Source organism: Cygnus atratus, chromosome 5 (assembly GCF_013377495.2).
Source record: "Cygnus atratus isolate AKBS03 ecotype Queensland, Australia chromosome 5, CAtr_DNAZoo_HiC_assembly, whole genome shotgun sequence".
NCBI lineage: Eukaryota > Metazoa > Chordata > Aves > Anseriformes > Anatidae > Cygnus > Cygnus atratus.
In genome coordinates this window covers 32067380-32085558 of record NC_066366.1, presented here as the reverse complement: position 1 = coordinate 32085558, position 18179 = coordinate 32067380, and the positions used below count along the sequence as shown (strand labels likewise).

The window sequence follows — 18179 nt, the reverse complement described above, 5'->3', positions numbered from 1 at the left end:
TGGCCGAGGAGGCGGTGGCGGCGGAGGGACGGGCTCGGCCCAGGAGCCGCCGAGCGGCTGCGCGCCGGCAGGGGGAGACCGCCCGGCACCGGGACCGGCGCCCGGACCCGCACCGCTCCGCTGCTCGCCGCCGGAAAGAAGTTCGAGATTCCCCGCAGCCTCCCGGGGCAGCCCGGCGGAGCCGAGGAGTCGGGGGACGATGGTGGTGCGGGAGCGATGGAGCTGAAGCGGGGCATGGCTCTGCCGCGCCTCCTCTTGCTGGGACTCTGGGCTGCGGCGCTCCGGGACGGCGCCGCCGCGGCAGGTGAGGCGCTGGCGGCCCTCCGGGGCCGGGGGGCTCGGGGCGGGCTACAGGTGGCCGCGGGGCTCGGCGGCCCCCGGCTGCGGAGGCCGGGCAGAGCCGGGAGCCGCACCTCCGGGAGCCCCGGGTGCGGGGCAGCGGCGAGGCTCGGTGCCCTGCCCGCACACGGCGGCAGCGATCCGGTCAGCCCGGGGGAAAGCCGGGCACGGTGCGTTCCCCAGCCGCGTTTCCGAGCCGCGTTTCCCACGTTTGAGCCCCCCGGGAGGCTGCGGAGGCCGGGCAGCCTGCAGCGGGCGGCCAGGCCGGCGTCTGAAGGAGCCCGAGGAGCGGCAAGGCTTCCCGCAGCTCCCTCTGCCCCCGCTCCAGAAATAACTTCACGGGACCGCACTTCTGCGCCCGGCGCTCAAAGCGTTGCGGGGTGGCAGGAGCGAGAAGGCGAAACAAAGCGATCCGCTGCGTACCGTGACGAGCGGTGCGTTCTGCTGCTGTCAGTTCTGTCTGACAAGTGGCTGATAAGAAACGCGATGTAATTGTATTTCCGAGCAGCCGGCTGTACGTCTCGGCTCCTGTGGCTGCTCCAGGTAGGCTTGGGGGAACCTGTTTGGGTGAGATTATGTCTTGTGCTGGCGAGAACGTTATCGGATGAGAAATCGTGAGTGGGAGAGTGGAAGGAGGAAAAGGTGGAAATTAAAATCAGTATTGACCTCCTATGAGCCTTTTCCAGATACCTGCAGGAAGGGATGCTGCAGCTAAAGCTGAATTTTGTCAAAAACTTGTGAATTTATTAAAAAAAACCCCCTGATTTGTATTTCTTCCCTTCAGTTGATCTTGACAGAAGGCTTATATTAGGCAATGTGGAGAATTACAACTTAGGCTGAACACTCCTGCTGTATATTAATTTCCTCCAGCATTAATTTGTATGGGAACTGAAACCATAAAAGGTCTCTAATGACACTTCATTGTTTAATTTGTGGTTAACTCCTCAGCAGAGCAGTCTGAGGAAAGCCAAGTAGTTTGCCTTTCCATTAAGGCACCTGTAATGAGAGTGTCTGTCAATTTACGTGTGCCTTTAGCAACCTGGCTGCATTAGTTTTCTGTAATACTGAGAGAGCTGCTGTGAAGCTTTCATGTTTTGTTCCAATATTGTGAGTGGTGGAAGGGAGGATGCTTTCTGGCACGCACTGGGACGTGTAATTTGTGTTACAGATGAGTTAAGTAATGCAAGATTAGATCATCCTCACCCAAGGTGATTAAATCCTTAGCCCAGCAAACCAGCTGCAGCAACTAACCTAAAACGATTGCCTTACCAGTTTTGCTGTGCCTTTTGTCAATGTGCTGAATTAACAGCAGCAGGCAGAAAGGCAGAAATACCGATTGCTGGACACCAGCTGGGAACAGGCTGGGGGATCTTGTTAGAAAGAGGCATGAAGTCCTTCTGCCGGTGTTCAGGATTGCTCCCGGGGTGCTGGTGGCGGGGGGAGCTGCTGCCCCCGCGGGAGGGTGTTGTGTTGGCGAGGGGGAAGTGGGACACGGGGCGTCTCCATGTCTGGTCACTGCTCAGGCTGTAACAGAGCGTGAGAGCAACAGCGCTGCTTACTTGGCGCTCTGGATTTCACACGTGATGTTGCGTAGGGTAGCAAGGCGTCCTGTGAGACGCTGACCGGCCAGTGACTGGGGCAAAGCTGGAATGCACGGTGGTGATACATGGCTGCACCAGAGCAGTGGAGTGATGGAATTGGGGTTTTTGTTTTGTTTTGTTTTGTTTTGTTTTTGTGTGCTTTTCCCTGAAGTATGCGGAAGCCACTGCTAGGGCATAATATTGAGCTGGGCAAAACCTGTTCTGGTCTGTCAGTCCTGTGCCACTGCATAGGAAATGGCCACTCTCCCTAACAAAACTAGCTTTACGTTTATATTCCACGTTCCTGCTTTCCCACGGTCTCCTTTGATCCTCTGGTTCCTCCTTTATTCGCTGTCTTTCTAAAATGCGCTTATACAGCTGGCTTCCGTGTTTTCTCATGGTAACACATTCCATAGATTCACTTCTGCTTGAGGGAAATGCTCCCCATCCACCCACACGTACAGCAATGCTCCGGGCCAGATTCCGATCGCATCTGTGGCAGTGTGGACCTGAGCAGCTCCCTTGGTGCTGGTCCTGCTGCTTTGGGGTTCTGCTGCTTCGGAGTCGCAGCTCTGTGGCTCTGAGCGCGGCATGGTCCTTCAGCTGGACCCAGGGAGGCTCGCTGGAGTGCACGCCCACATCACGCGACAGAAATCTCTGCTCCTCGGCGAGGTGCTGTAGAACAGGCTTTGCTTTCACAGGTTCTGTAAATTGCAGGGAAGCTTTCTGTAATGCAGGGGAACCATGTGTGCTGAATAACGTGGCATAATTGATTCTTTCTCGTGTCCCAGCTCTTTACAAATGCATACAATGGAGCAAGCGCGATGATTTCTTAGCGGTGCGGGAGCACCGTAGCTGAAATGCGCGAGGGAGGTGTGGTACCACATTGAGAACATGGTCAGCATGGCCGGATCATGGCGAATCTCCCAGCCTTTGTGGTGGGCTCTGCCCAGGCACTGCTCTGCAGAAGCTCACCCCGCTGCTACGTGAGCGATCACGGAGTTGAGAAAAGCCCCGCATGCAGACTAAGCTGCCACCGCTCTGCAGCTATTGCCATTTCAGTGCTTGCCTGTGGTTATTGCTTAGCAAGCACAGGCAGGCAGAGGCAAGGCCCACAGACCTCTCTGCAGTGCGTGCCGGTAGGGTATGTAATTCCAGACCACCGACTTGGAGTAATTTGCTGTACTCCAACCCCCCTTCTTCTGGGGGTGGGGCGGAGTAGTATTTTTCTTTTAGGTATGAAATTTACAGGATCTCCAATCAAATTAAAGGTGTCCCAGGGTCAACCCGTCAAACTAAATTGCAGCCTCGAGGGAATGGAAGATCCCGAGATGTTGTGGATCAAGGACGGAGCAGTGGTGCAAAGCGTAGACCAGGTGTACATTCCAGTAGATGAAGAGCACTGGATCGGCTTCCTCAGGTACAACAGATGCGGAGAAGGAAGAATATCATGGAATCTATTGCACAATTTTCTGCTGTCAGCTATAGCTATGTGACTGCGGTGACCTCTTTGTGGCAGGGTCCTCAGGTCTGCAGTTCAGTGTGTGGCAAGGGCATAACTGAGAGCAGAACTGAAGCCACTGAGGGCTGAGATGATGCACTAGAGCCGTATTGGTTTTCTGACTACCCTGGTGACAGGTGCTTTGCTAACACTTGTGATGCTTGAGACGCGACTGCAAGGTGAAAGGATGTGTTCTTGCCTTGTTTGTTCATCTTGCTCTGCTGTGCAGCAGGAAGACTAAGGTCTGATGTGTAGGTTTTCTCTCTCGTACTCATTCTGCTCTTTTTCTCTCTTGAGCTGTCAGTCTGCCTGAGGGATGAGGCTTGCTAATTGAAATGAGACTCCCACGACTCTGTCCCCTTCCTTTCTTTGTGAAGGAGCATTTGGCACCTGAACCATCCCCAAATTATTTTGCAGAAACTTTCCCTATACATTTACGCCAAGTGATACGAAGCCTGCCCTGCTCAGAGGCTCACAAACTCCCTTCTGCAAAGCAGCTCTCTCTGCCCTTACTGCAGCAGAAGGTGGATGTCGGTGAGTTCTGGAAGTAGCAGGCTAAACAAGACCCAAGGTTCTCCTCCGGCTCTTTATCTGTGCATAAAAGGAGCTTGTACAAGAAAGCGTGCCATCGCTGTGAGGGCTCAAAACCGTTGACAGGCTGAGAATCACTCTTCTGTGAGCTCAGGCTTCATCTCCTCTTAGGTCTCTTGGCTTGCCGTTGCATGGAGTCTCCTATTCTAGCAACTAAAAGTCTCTGTGATAGAGCTTGTCTGTAATAATTGTTCTGGTAGGAAAAAAATCGGTGCCTAGCAAAACTGTTGCATAACGTTATGTTGTGGAAACAGTTTGTTTTGAATCTATATCATTTACTTCTCCCTTTTCTGCTTTGCCACTGTCAGTCTTCTCATATCTTGTTTTTCTCCACTGAGAACTTCCAGCAGCCCCAGGGCTAAGTTAGGGTGCTAAATCCAGATGTGTCCATATTTCTCTCCTTTTTCCTTTCTCCTACTAAAGTGATCATTTCTACCACCCGCTGTGTGACTCTGCGCTGCAATCGCTGTTTCAGAACATGCGGCTGGATGGGCAGGACAGCTGATTCCTGTTGAAGATACAGCTCTGAAAATCAGGCTGTAGCGGGACCATTTTGTGCATTTCAGCAAATGCTCTCCCTGTTCAGTCTTCCATCTGAGAAATTCCTCCCCTTCCCCAAGATGGACTGCTAGCGTTAGAAAAGCTGGCATCAAACCTGCTGTGCATCCTGGGGGGGGGGGGCAATTAGCATTTGTACATTGATGGGCACTCAGAGTCACACTGGTGCCTTTGGTAGCTGAGAACTTGTAGCTTTGGTCCCAAATTCTGCCCTTATTCACCTCATGCTCTTAGAGACACTTGAGGTACCGCAGATACCCAGTGGTGGAATGAGGAAGAGAATTTCTCTGCTGAACCGCTCAGTCCCTGTGACTGCTTTCCCTTGCTTGGATGCATCTTCTCAGAAGGAGAGTTGTTACTGAGCAAGGGAGAATGTAGAACGGGTAGAATGGTTTGCGGTGTGAGGCCCTGTGCTGGACGCCAGCATAACCCCTTTGAAATCACCAACCGAAAGGCCCAGGTAGTTTTGCAATGTGAAATGCTCTTAGGGTAAGAATAACACTAAGCACAGTTGAAATGAGAGGGGACTTCTTCTGACCCATTTATTCCCATATGAAGCTGTCCTATATCACCTAACCAAAGCAAAACATTCGGGCTCGTTGGAAGCATGTGATTTGGAGTTTCCCACTAGCTCAGGCGCAGTAGGCTAAGATGCCGCTTTTGGAGACCAGCTAGAGTCACAATTCACAGTCAAGGAGATGAGCAACCCCTTCCTACTCACAAAGGACACAAATGACGGGTTTCCTGCGAGCACATTTTGGAGGAAGGCTGTCTGCTCTGCTGAGGATTCTTTCCATCCACCCTAGAGAGGAGCCTCCTTTCTCCACTGTTTTGCCGCGTGCTTTGGGCTGGCTGGCTTTGCCTTCGTCCCTAGGGCTGGCGGCATTTCAGTGGGTGTTGTCCGTGCATCTGGTTTGTCAAATGCTGGAGGGTCCTTTGGGGCAAAAACATGCTTTATCCACGTAAAATATCGATATGGCTTTTGACTTTTTTCAGCTTGAAATCCGTCGAGCGGACAGATTCTGGGAAGTACTGGTGCCAGGTTGAGAACGGGGGGAAGAAGGAAGAATCACAGCAAGTGTGGCTCATAGTGGAAGGTAAGGAGTAGTAGTAGTGCTGGTTTCCTTTCAGGGTCGACCCACCAATATACTGTAGGTGGAAGTGAGGTGGAAGTGACAGGCCTCTTAGCTCTGAACCATTCCTGAAAACTGCAGTGAGATCACTGTAGGGCAGAAAAGAAATGATAGGAGAGTAGCTTCAAGGAAAGGAGCTGTCAGTGTGTTAGCCTTCTGGTTTTATTTTGGCACATTGGGAAGCAAGTGAAAGATTGTTTCATAGAATGGCTTGGGTTAGAGGGGACCTTAAAGATCATCTACCTCCGATCCCCCTGCCATAGGCAGGGATGCCACCCACTAGACCAGGTTGGCTAAGGCCCCATCCAACCTGGCCTTGAACACCAACAGGGATGGGGCATCCACAATTTCTCTGGGCAACACTTTCATGCACACACATTTCCTTCCAGCCCCTCAATCCACTGTTGCTTTGGTCTTCAAACAATTCATACAATTACAGGACGGTTTAGGTTGAAAGGGATCCATGAGAACCATCTGGTACAACCCTCTTCTCGAGGCAGGGTCACAGCTGTTTCTATGTATCGGTCAAACAGTTCTTTGAGGGCGAAGTACAGCTTTAGCCTGATTTTGAGAGTTCCAGGAGAAGTGTTATACATCAGTGCCTCACAGCCATGACTGTTCACGTTGCACTGTTTTGCCTAGTCTTGTCTGATAAAGAGGAAGTTGTAGGTGATTGTCCAAAAGTTACCCAAGGCAGAGTGGATTGATGGCTTCTCATTGCCTCTAGTTTCATTTCCCTTGACCCACGATCATTTTAGATCCTCAGAAGCTGGTAGTACTGGGATAGTGTAATACTTGGTGAGACAGTTGAGAGGGACGGTGTATTTGCAGCAAGAGCTGGATTTTTGGATGTAATTGGTAATATTTTGGGCCAGAGCTGAATTGGTGCTCTTGAAGAGGGGACATGGGTTGTGTGTCTCAGGAGGTGGTGTGGTTTGGGTGACATTTTTACAGCACAGGTCTCACTCATCCAGAGCCATGGAAATATTTGTAGCAGTCCTCATGGGAGGAGGAATGCTTACCTTCTGTCTTCCATGAGTTCCAGGGTTTCATCCACCTAAAATTTCAGGTGCAGTTTCATCTGGAGAACACTGTTTACAGCGTAAAATTTTCTTTTGTGCAGGTTTCTATTTCTATTCCAATTACCATGGCCCACTCCAGAGGTGGCTGCATTTGTGTGTTGGGTGCATTAGAAGTGATTGGGTAACTCAGTGTGCTAAGTAATCTCAAAAACAAAGGAGCCCTTCTGGGTAGTGCAGGCAAAAAATAACACAGTCACAAAAAACAGTTGCAGCTAGATAAGGGGGAGTTTTGAAAATGAAGGCCAAGGCTTACAACAGAACCATAAGTTAAAAATGTAACTGGTCGTTTTTAAGAGAAAAGCAAGTATGATAGAAGATAGTTAAACCTGAACTGAGCGTGCAGTCATGTGAGATGGGACTCAGTGGGGAAAAAATAAAAATTAACAAGTAGTGATAAGGGGTGTATTAAAAAAAAAAAAAGCTATCAGCAGTTAGCGTAAGAAAACTAGGGAATGCAAAAGCCTATCAGTCCCACTAGCACTGTTATCTCTGTATGTATTTCTTCCCTGGGCATACCAGCTTTGTCTAGAAGTTATTTGCTGTTTTTATAGCAATTGTTCTCTTTGGCTGAGAGGGGATGTTTACCTTCGTCTCCTGCAGGCCTTGGTAGGTGTTGACACCCTTCAAGTATGCCGTACAACACAAGCATAGGCTATTGGTATCTAACTCAAAGTGAGCTAAGCAGAAGTTGTATCGATGGTATTTGAACTGTGCCTGTGATACCACTAGAATGTTTGATCTAATGAAAAACTCCTCAGAATTTACAAAAAAAAAAAAAAAAAAGACTTTGAAACTATTTCTGGTTTAGAAACTAGATTCTGGCCTTATCAAGAACATGATAGTGTTCGATGCCTGGAGATGTAATCCAAGAGGCACGCTGCAGAGTGGGACCATCTGAAAATGAAGATTATCTCTCTTACAGAACTTTCTCTCTGAAATTACGCCCCTGGCTGTGGGGCTGGCCCCTGGGGCTGCTGGCCCTTGTTGTGGCTACAGAGTCAGCACACCAGCCCAACCCACATGGACATGTCTCCTTAACGCTGTCTGAAAACGGAGCTGTAGAAAAAGGCTGTCCCTGTGGGAAGGATATGGAACAGGGCTTGGAACAGGGAATACACAGGCTCATTTCCCTATTTTGCCTCTGCTTTCCTGGCTGTTGGCAGCTCACTGCTTCCATGGTGCATCTGTGAGGTGTGGGTGTGGGTGCTGGCACTTGCCTCTTGCACCAGGAACTAGGAGGGTAAACGTGCCACAGACTGCAAGGTGTCCAGGTAACATCCTGACGGGGTAGTGCAAGTTCCTGAGCTGGATGAGTCAGCTGCACACCCTGAACTACAAGAGTTTTTCATTGTGGTCTTGTCTGATCTGGTTAGTTGCTCCTAAAGTGAGAAAACCTGCCGAGCTGGGCAGGATCCTCCTGAAAGGTTACCTCGGGTACCATGGCAAAGGGACAGCAGGCAGGGATCCAGCTCACGGGTAGAAGAGACACTGGTATTTTCCCCTTGGGCCTTCCTTAGAAAAGGAGGTCAAAGCAGGTGGAGGTGTCACAGCTGGTATTTGGAAAGTTCGTCCACTTTTACTGTTTAAGTAGGACTGCAATAAAAAAATAAAGCAAAGCATGTAAGCAGAAACCAGCGGTGAATCATGATGGATATACCTGTCCTGAGCGTTAGCCTTTGTACAGATAGGCGCTGTCATTCCTGGGTGACCTATTTCTAGACCTATGTTAGCTTTTTTTCATTTACCTGCCACTCTAAAAGGACAAGTGGCAAGGAGGAGAGGAGGGCACAGATAAACTGCCACCTAAAAAATGCAAACAGTGGTCTCAGTAAAAGACTGAGGACACCACTTCCAGTCAGAGTGCAGGGGGAATGTCAAGCATTAGGCTCCTAAATCCATGTTTTGGCACCAACGTTAATTGCCTGCTTTTGGGGGTGCTCAGCATGTGCCATGCCAGCTGGAGCCACTCCGGCCTGTCGTCTCCGTGGCCAAGGACAGACTGTGACTGAAGCATGTGAATGCCCAGTATCGCTGGTTCCTCTTTCTGTGAGGTGGTAAATCAGCAGTTTCCCAAACATTTTCTCCAGCTGAGGTTATCTTATTTCTTGTTTTGGTGTAGACAGTCATTGGCAGCTGTGCTTGAGTTTAAAAGGAGCCCAACGCTTCTCCAGGCCTTGGATCCTCCAGCAGTTACCAGAAGTGGGTGTCAACTGGTCTGCATGGTCAGCACTGATACTGACAGCTGCTGAAACTTTGTGCAACTAGGTGGGAGCACTGAAACCACCAGAGGCTTGGCATTGCCTGTAAGAGGAACCACACGTTTTGATGTGCTGTTGATGTGCTGAGCTCCATGAACTCTTACCAGTTGAGAGAAGACCTGAGGTAGCAGCACTGCAGCTCCCTGTGGGTCTGATCCAAGGCCTGTTGCACCAAACAGGAATTTCACCACTGCAACAAACAGATACTTATTGAGAGAGCTGTGTCCGTGTTAGCTCTGTAACAAATTACCCCTAATTTCAGGGCAGCCTGGTTCTCTCGGTGCTGAGCATGCTGGGCAGCTGCTCCATTCAATTAGATTATGCAGAGAGAGTGTAAGTGATCCCTGCCTCTCACCAGGGGAATTCTTTCCTCATTCATGGGTTTGTCACAGCAGCTAGTTCAGCGTGTTTACGAAGTTCAGTTTTTAATGCATGGCAAGAAGTACCTGCAGCCGGGTTAGGTGTCCTTTAAAAGTGGTGGCAGACACGGCTACAGATACTGACTGCTTCCTCTTTAAACTCCAATTTCTAAACTGAAAAGTTGAGCAAATTCTGCTGTTAAAGACTACTTTATAGGGGAGTTTTGAAGGAGGCTCAGTGAAAGAGTCTTTTCAAAGGCATTTTAGGAAGAAAGCACTCTGTTCTCACTGACTTGTAGTGGAAGTGTGTGGTCGTTCACATCCCAAGGTAATCTAGTTTATTTTGTGAAGGGCTTGGACAGAGTCAGATTAGGTATAGGGGCAGGACAGATGGGTGTCCAGTGTTGGGCACTGGTATTAGTGGTAACAAACAGAGACAGGAGGAGCCTCTCAAGTTATTATCACTTGTCTGTTGCTTTTCTAGGTGTACCCTACTTTACTGTGGAACCTGAGGATGTATCCGTGTCCCCTAATGCCCCATTTCATATGGCCTGTGCTGCTGTTGGTCCCCCTGAACCAGTGACAATTGTCTGGTGGATGGGAGACTCTAGAGTGGGGCTTCCAGACATCTCCCCCTCCATCCTAAATGTGTCAGGTAAGGCTACTGCCAATGCAGGGGATCACTTTGAGCATCAGAAGCGTGGAGAGGGAGAGCTCTCTTCTGTTCATGCCTAGTGATACTGGGTAGCCACATAGTGTGGGAACAGTCTTTGACTGCACCTTGAAAGCACAGACTGTCATACATGATCACATATGAAGGCAGATCATCTCAAGGGGTGCTTGTAGCCCAGTGTATTTTTTTGCTGGCTTGAGGCATGCAGGCTTTGCAGAGCTTGGGTGGGGCTGGCACCGTGGTAAAGATGCTACTGGACAGGTGATGCATTGGGTCCCTCTTTTGTTATTCTACCTCATGGGGTGTGTTTATGGCTTTAGTAAATGACTCTCTTGGTGACTTCTGGCTTAGAAACCTAGAAGTATTTGCATGTAACAGATGCCACCTCCTCCTCCCATGCACAGCCACATCCCACACTGCTTTCTGCTCTCCTCCCCTGCTCTGGTCTTGTAGGCTTGCTGGATGCTCTTATCACTAAAACCTGACCACCTCATGTAATTGTTTGACGCTTTTAGGCCGTTTGTATTGGTGCTAAAGTGGGCTGGTTGATATCCTCAGAGACTGAGGTTTGCCCCAGAGTGGGTGCTAGCACGTGATGGTAAGACTGCCTTCCCCCCTCAGCATCAGCTGGAGACCTCAGGAGACAGTAGGTATTTGGGCCTCTCCTCAGCCTGCTTTCAGGGAAGGATGACACACACCTACCGGGAACTCACTGTAGCTATTCCTGTTGTTACCTTGTAAAGGTAACTTAATTCTAGTTACTTCTCCAACAGCTTTGTGATATTTCTTCTCTTTGCTGCTATTATTCTCAGCAGCTGTGAGTCAAACTTGAACTAGCTAGGTTTTACGACTCAGATTCATCTCTGGGGCCTCTTCCTCAGTGTTAATACAGTTACACTCAGGGGGAGTTTCTCTCTGTAAATCTCTGGCCATCCTTCAAGCTATCCAATTCTATTAAGCCTTCCCTTTAAACCTAATTTGTATGTAAATCAAAACTTGGTTTGTGATTTGCGATGGTTTTATCATCTGCTCCCTCTCTTACATAGCCACTGGGTGCTGTTCAAAGTTGGAAATGAAAACTGCTCCCTTATGATAGAATCTGCCAGTTGAAATGAAAACTGAAAAGACAGATAATGGAGAGGGGAAAGACGATAACAAGAAAAGGTCTCCCTCCCTCCCCTGAACTCATCCCCATGGTGCCTCACAAAATTTTTGTCATTGTAGAGCAGTGATGTGGGGGCCTGAAGAAGGGCAGGTGCTCCTAGTGACTCTCCAAATAGACTGGTATTATATATTTTCCTCACCAGCACCTTTGTTTGTCCTTTTTTCTTCCACTCCAGATAGACAGGAGCCCTTACTGGTTAGGGATAATATTGTTCTGAGAATTAAGCGGGGATGTGTGCAGCTGTTTGTTAGTGACAAGAGGACCTGTGCCTCTCTTGTACACGGCTTCAGCAGGTGCTGATGGAGCTGAGATGCCCAACCCTGTCTTGCAGAAGAGTGCTCATCTGTAATGCACTCAGGTGCTAGCATTTCATTTTATTTAATCGGGGGAAGAACACAAAATTAATAGTTTTCTAGCATGGAAACTCTTTTCTGGATAACTTAGAAATTTAACTCTGTAGTGCTTTTTGGGATATTCCTTGGGTGGATCTTTTCTTTGCCATAGAAAACATGTAGGAGAACACAAGCTGCATGGTCAGATTGCCAAGGCATGTCAAAAATACAGTTGGTCAGGCATTGCTAGCTAAAGAGAGTATCAAATCCTGAAGAAAATGATAAAGTAGTAGCCAGAAAGCAAACCTTTGTTCAGCAAGCAGTCAGTTTGGTAAAAGGGCTATTGTGTTTGGAAAGCAGTGCTGACAATGGTGCTGGAGAGCAAGGGGTTCTTAGTTTGCGTTGTACTTTGCGTTTTCCTCAGGGCAGGACTGTGTTTGCTTCTGTCTTTCGGGAGTGCCTCATGCGTCAGGTGCTCCTCTGCTCTGCTGCCCGCTGTCAGCCTTTTCCTCTGGTTCACTGGGGTGAGTGGATGGAGCCAAAATGTTTTACTCTTTCGTTTTATGGCAGAACCTCCTCTCCTTCAGTACACCTTCTTTGCAGTGCTGTCAACTGCAGGCTCTTGGAGGATGAATCGAAAGGCAAAGATGGACACTGTGCAAGCTACTTCCTGCAGTTCTGAGAGACCTTTTGCCTCCTGAACTGCATGCCCATAGGGGGCCGACCCTTAGCTTTTCTCAGATAGAGCCCAACGGAGTGAAAACGGATGCTGGCCACGCCTCTCCAGGCAGCTTTGCAAATGTGTCCCAGTCATGATTAATTAACAATGCCAATATGCACCTTGGAGCAGCTGGGCATCAGTATGATGCCATGTTCAGGCCCTTCAGATGGACAGATGCTCACAAAAGAGAGGGTGCATAACCATCCCTTGTATTGAATCACCCCTGGAGAGTGCCTCCATGCAGATGCAGTAGCATTTTGCTTCCATTTCCTTTGCTTGTCTCCAAAAGTTGGATGAAAGGCAAGGGACAGGTGGGCATTAGCTCGAAGCCTGCAACATTTGGTTGGAAATCTGCTTGGGCTCCCAGCCCAGTTACCAGGTGGCTGTGCTTCAGGTTGCAGAGGTGCTCAGGTGGCAAGATGAGCTCCGGGGTGCTGATGGGTTGTACAAACCCATGGTTCTGCATGGTCCTTGCTCCAAGGAAGCTCGCCAGCATGCGAGAAAGGGACATCTCCGAACTGAGTGCTGTGATCTGCTGTTCTGCCAGGTTCATCCTTCTTTTTCAGTGCTTTCTGAAGCTCCAAGGGAAGCTCTTCTACATTGCCACACACTCTCCATTAAAAATGTGGTTGGCACATTAATTACATTGAAATCCACGTGCCTTTGATTGGCACCCAGCTCAGCCCTCCAACTGCCTGTGCAGCGTGAGCTGGATGTCACGCAATTGAAATTCTGCCGATGGTTGGAGCTGGATTATATAGCTGTTTGTGTTTCCTTTCCTTTTCTTGGCCAACCTCCAGGTATTAATCAAAGCACAGTGTTCTCCTGCGAAGCTCACAACGTAAAGGGATTGTCTTCATCTCGGACAGCCACTGTTCAAATTAAAGGTGAGAGAATGGGCTCGGGAGATGGGTTTGCTCTGTGGGGAGGGAGGGAAGGGCTCCCTAATGCAAGGGGCTGTCTCGAAGCTGCCAGCAAGCAGCACTGGCTGGAGCTGCCAGCAGCTGAAATAATGCTTTGTGCTCTTCTGGCAACTCCTGCTTGCTGTGCAGGGCCGTATCCCAGGCTGCTGGGAATAAAACGCATCTGATACAGGAATGGAAACATGATGTCAAATAGCAGTTTCTCCTTGAAATGTAGAGAGTCGGAGCAGTCAAATTGTTCGTGAGAGAAGTAGCTGGATATCATCTAAACCAAAGCTGGGGAAATCTTTCCTGCTTGGAGATAGATGGGTCTTGTTAGAGCTAAAGAGGCCATTATTTCTGCTTGCTTCTGTTGGCGTCACATTAGATGCTGAAAAAAGGAAAGGAAGGCAATCACCAGTGGCCAGTAAAACCTACTCATCCACACTGTTCTTTATGGATTTTATTTTTTTGTTCTTTCCCCTTTAGAAACTCGTTCAAAACAAATAATCCCTAGCCCTTGCATGGGCAGCTGCCGTTTGGAGTCCCTAAGCTGCTGCCACAGTTCCTCTGTACATCCAGGTGACTGAAACAGGGGGGTAATCGGAGTAGTCAGTTCTTCCCCTCCTCTTCATGTTGGGATGCTTCTGCATTTGAATTTTTAGTCGTGCTTTAACACGCATTAAATGATATAATTATCAGTTCCAGGAGAGAGACATGTCACAAAAATAATTTGTTCCAAGCAGTAGCTTATTGCTCAGCCTGAATAAGAGCAAACGCTTATGTCTATATCAAATTCAGAGTTGTATTAGCTAGTATGCATTAAGGTATAGCTTAAAACCCAGCTGTAGATCTAGCATTCCTACGGTGTGTTTTTCTTCAGAACAAATGTTGTGGTTACTGCTATGCCAAGAATGCAGTGTGCTGGACTAGTAAGATTTACAAGTTAATTTAAAAACATTTGGAGTTGTTGCCTTAAAGGCTTGTCTACGCAGGGGAATTAGTTATTGTGGAATATATCTTGTATGGATATTTTTATCCTGGGATAGAGTTTAGTTCACAAAGCTATTAAGCTTTAAAAATCGCATAAAGCCATAATTTGAGATAATGTTTGGCATGAACAAGTTTGTTTTTTTTTTCTTTTTTGATGTTAACACATTTTTAATCGTTAATAAGATGAAGGGATAAAGGCCTCACAATTTTCATATTTCCCAGCAATTATATTTTGCCAAAAGTCCTCCAAATGCTTCAGGGGCAATCATCAGGTAATGAATCCACACAACCTGTCTGTGAAGGACATACCACCAGCATACACCTCTGTGTGCGCGCATGCTTTTGAGCTGAGGAAAGTGAATTCAAGTGATTTGGCAGACGTTTCACCAGTATGGGACATCTTCTGTAGATATAAATCTTCTGTAGATATAAAAACAGGTTTTAAATGTCGAGTCCAGAGCAGTAGTCCTATTGGTTCTAACTGTAATAGCTCAAAGATATGTTTAAAAAAGTAGTTATAAACGTAGGGAAGCAATGAGGCTCTTTTAAATAGCAAAAAAAAAAAAAAAAAAAGCCTTTAAGATCCAGTACAACCTCTGTCGAAGTTCAGGCAAAGCTTCCCAATAAGAACATCAGCAGGAACAGGAGCAGACGGTGATAATGTTCATTTAGTCCTTGATCCTATAGACGTGGAATTGAATGAAATGACTCCTGGGAGCAGTTGTCTGTACGTGTGTGGTCAGTGCCTTCCTCTCTTGCACAGATCCATCTGCTAATGAGGAGACTAAAGTCTTTCTACAATTTATTAAACAATTTGTTTCTTCTGTGTTTTCAGAGGCAAATATTTTTGCTAGGACATTTACAAACTTAGCATTTCTTCTTCTTTGCTGCTGTTGTTGTTCATTATCTATTCTCTGTAGTGCCCACAATGTGCTGGGTGTACTCCAAGCAGAAAATTACTGTTATTGTAGCCCACAGTCCCCAGCGGTGTACAAAGCCCCATTGTTCCAGGCACTCTGCAAACACAGAGGAAGTTAACTCACATTATCTTAACGCTTAAGCTGCTGTTTTCAGACTGGCTTTGCTCTCCTTCGTGGGTGCAGCTGAGACTCTGTGGGTCACATCCTGTGTTTCACAGCACAGCAGAAACCACAGCCACTCTGTTTTTTTTTCCAGCATGTGATGGGGAAGTGCATCCATCCCTCCTGCCTATTGCAGAAATAGGGGAAGGTGCTAGCCTCTTCAGTGGCTGTCTCCATTGCTGCATGGATGTCTTAGCAGCTGATTATTCTCACCGATATTACAGCCCATGCCTCCTTTGGGTACACAATCCAGTGTTGAAAATAACATTGCTGAACCCAGAAGTCATGGGAACGTTAGCTAAATAAAGACTTCAGGGCAATGTTTTGGTGATATCCAAGCAAGCAAAAAACAGCCTTCTTTCCTCCTCAAAGAGCTTATGAACCTGAATATCCAAGATCAAAAGGGAAGGAAACCAAGACATGGAAGAACCTAAGGTAACTCGCAAAGAACTCATTGCCCATCTTGTGTCCCAGCCCCGTGCTCTGCCACCCCACGTGTCCATGCACACCCACATGTGCACTGTTCTTGCCTGGGTGGCAGCCCCCTGCCCTTGGATCCTAGTAACTAGTTACGGGACAGCAAAGGCTTTATAGGGTTAATCTGTGGCATCATCTATTCCCTGCCCCATCCTCTCCTCCAGGCTCTTTGGAGACCTGGGGAAGGGCTTGGGTCTAAGCATTTCTCCTGCGAGGTGGCCTCGTGTGGAGGAGATGCTGAGGCTGTTCTCAGCATGGTGAGAGATGGCAGAGCTCTCTGGCAGTGTAGGAGCTGCAGCTGGAGGACTCCTGGTTTGCAATTACTTTTCCACGTCTTCTTTTCACTGAATATAGCCCAGGAGAGGTGGAAAATTTGGTCTTTATGTAGAACCTTGACCTGAGTCCCCTTGGGTTTTTGAAAGAGGACTCCTGAAGGTACAATTTGTTGAGGAGCAATAGAGAAGAATTTCTCAGTACAGCAGCTTTGATTTTAAGAGAGGCTCAGAAGGTCGGAGGAGAGGTTGGTGTCTATGAAACTGGTAGTTTTTCACGAGTGAGATGCTTAAATTAAAACAGACTCAAGAGTAAAAAAAGAGATGATGAGGAATATATCAGGAAGAATATGAAGTAACTATGTGAAATTGCACTGGGAGAAAAAGAGAAGGCAAATGGAAGTATTGAGCATTATAAAAGGGAGCTGATGAGCTTTTGTTGATGCAAGGAAATCCTAGAGGCCCCTGCATTGATGGAGGTGTCTGGTCAGAGCGAGCAGAAGAGCCGTGCTCTGGTGCTGCTGTGTGATGGTAGGGAGCACAAACATCTGATTAAATGCCTGTCTGAGAACCCTGATTTCGTTCCTGGCTCAGCCATTAATTGGTAGTGTGGTGCCAGCCACATGATACGCGCTCCCTTTGCCTCGAAGTGCCTCTCTGTCAAACAGAGTGCCTTTGAGTTTATTAACTCCGAGGCTGGAGGAGCATGGTTCTCCACCCAGGCCCTGTCCCTGGGCACAGCAGGAGGGTCAGTGGCAGACACCTGAGGTGGCACTGTCATGGCACCGAGCAGGCTGCTGCAACCCTGACTGTGGGGTATTGGGGTCATGCAGCAACACACCCTTCCGCTGGTGCTGGCAGAGCTGGTTTGGAGCCGGACTGAGAACTGGGGGAGGGATTTTCAAGGCCTGATTTGGTTCACAATGCAAGTCCACAGACAGTTGTGTAATCAGGGCTGGGTCATGCTTTGCAATGGAGGGGGCAGGGAAGAGGGCCGAATAGTGCAGGTGTGAGCATCACCCACTGGTGCTGCTATCAAAGGTCAACCGCTGCATCTGTGTATCGAGCAAGAGTGCTGGACTATTAAAGAATGGATGAGAATAGCCTGTTCAATGCTAAGATAATAGTTTCATTCACAACAGTCAGCAATGCTCTAAAGATGTAATATTGTACCGTTTCTGCCAGCAATTTCATTGCATAATTTCTAGCCTCAAGCCTCTGCGCGTTTCCATGTGAATACCTGCTCAGTTCTGTGTATGCTGAAAAGTGCCTTTGTTTTCTTCACAGCCATGCCTCTCCCGCCTCTCAATGTGACTGTGAGCCAAGTCACCAGCAGCAATGCCAGCGTGGTCTGGGTGCCAGGGTTTGATGGCCGCGCTCCTCTCCACTCTTGCACTCTTCAGGTACGGCCTCTCTGCAACGTCTCCTATGAGTTTTGTCCCCTGCCGTGCGTGAAGAGTGGGGCTCCTCGGAGCCACCTCCCCGAGGAGCTTGCAGGGCATGAGATAGTACAGGAAAAGAGGCAGATGGGGGAGGTAAGTGACAGGTTGGGCTCTTTTAGACAAAGCTAGGCGTGTTTTAGAGTAATATTAAGCACTACCTCTTATTCTTGAGTAGTCTTCTGTTGTCAGAAGACCACTTCTGCCAAGGAAATCAAGGGTGCTGTTATCGGTGAGCTCCAGCTGGTACTGAGTGCTCAAGATCTTTTTAAAATGGGACCACACCTTTTAGCTTCATGGAAACAATGGTATGAGTCTAACTTTGGGCAAAGTTAGTTATGCACGTAACTGTAAAATCAGATCAAACAGTAACCGAGTGTGTGAGAGAAGTGGTGGTTTCTCGACCAAGTGTGCAAACACAGTTAGGCACGTTCCCCGTGGATTTATCTGTCAGTATAAAGGGTTGGGCCCCTTTGCTTTCCCCACCTGACTGCAGCAGTAATGTGAGCCGGAAAGGAATTCCTGTGGGGTGTTACCAGCTATGTAGAGGAGGAAGGATTACAAACACAAGGTATGCTGGAAGCAGCCTGGCTAATTTCCTTACAGTCAGTCCTCTTTTATTTGGGGAGGTGGAGAGGAAATCAGAGATTTCGTGCTCTGATGTTAAGTAAAAGAAACCATCGTTCTGATTTAACTCCCTGGCAGAAAGAATGCTTGAATAT

The 18179-nt window shown here is 48.2% G+C and overlaps 1 protein-coding gene across 3 annotated transcripts in view; it reads left to right on the top strand.

The window, feature by feature from the left end:
- The window catches only part of TYRO3 (TYRO3 protein tyrosine kinase), a 40539-nt gene continuing 22360 nt past the window's right edge, over positions 1–18179 (top strand). The window contains exons 1-7 of one of the 3 annotated variants that reach the window (XM_035539694.2): positions 478–882; positions 3142–3339; positions 5566–5666; positions 9886–10056; positions 13093–13179; positions 13684–13776; positions 17306–17421. In XM_035539694.2, coding sequence (XP_035395587.1) covers positions 3158–3339; positions 5566–5666; positions 9886–10056; positions 13093–13179; positions 13684–13776; positions 17306–17421 — 750 coding nt within the window. In that variant the 5' untranslated portion in view covers positions 478–882; positions 3142–3157. Of the gene's footprint in view, positions 305–477; positions 883–3141; positions 3340–5565; positions 5667–9885; positions 10057–13092; positions 13180–13683; positions 13777–17305; positions 17422–18179 lie in introns of those variants that run through there. The other 2 variants (XM_035539695.1, XM_050711322.1) reach the window with 2 other exon arrangements.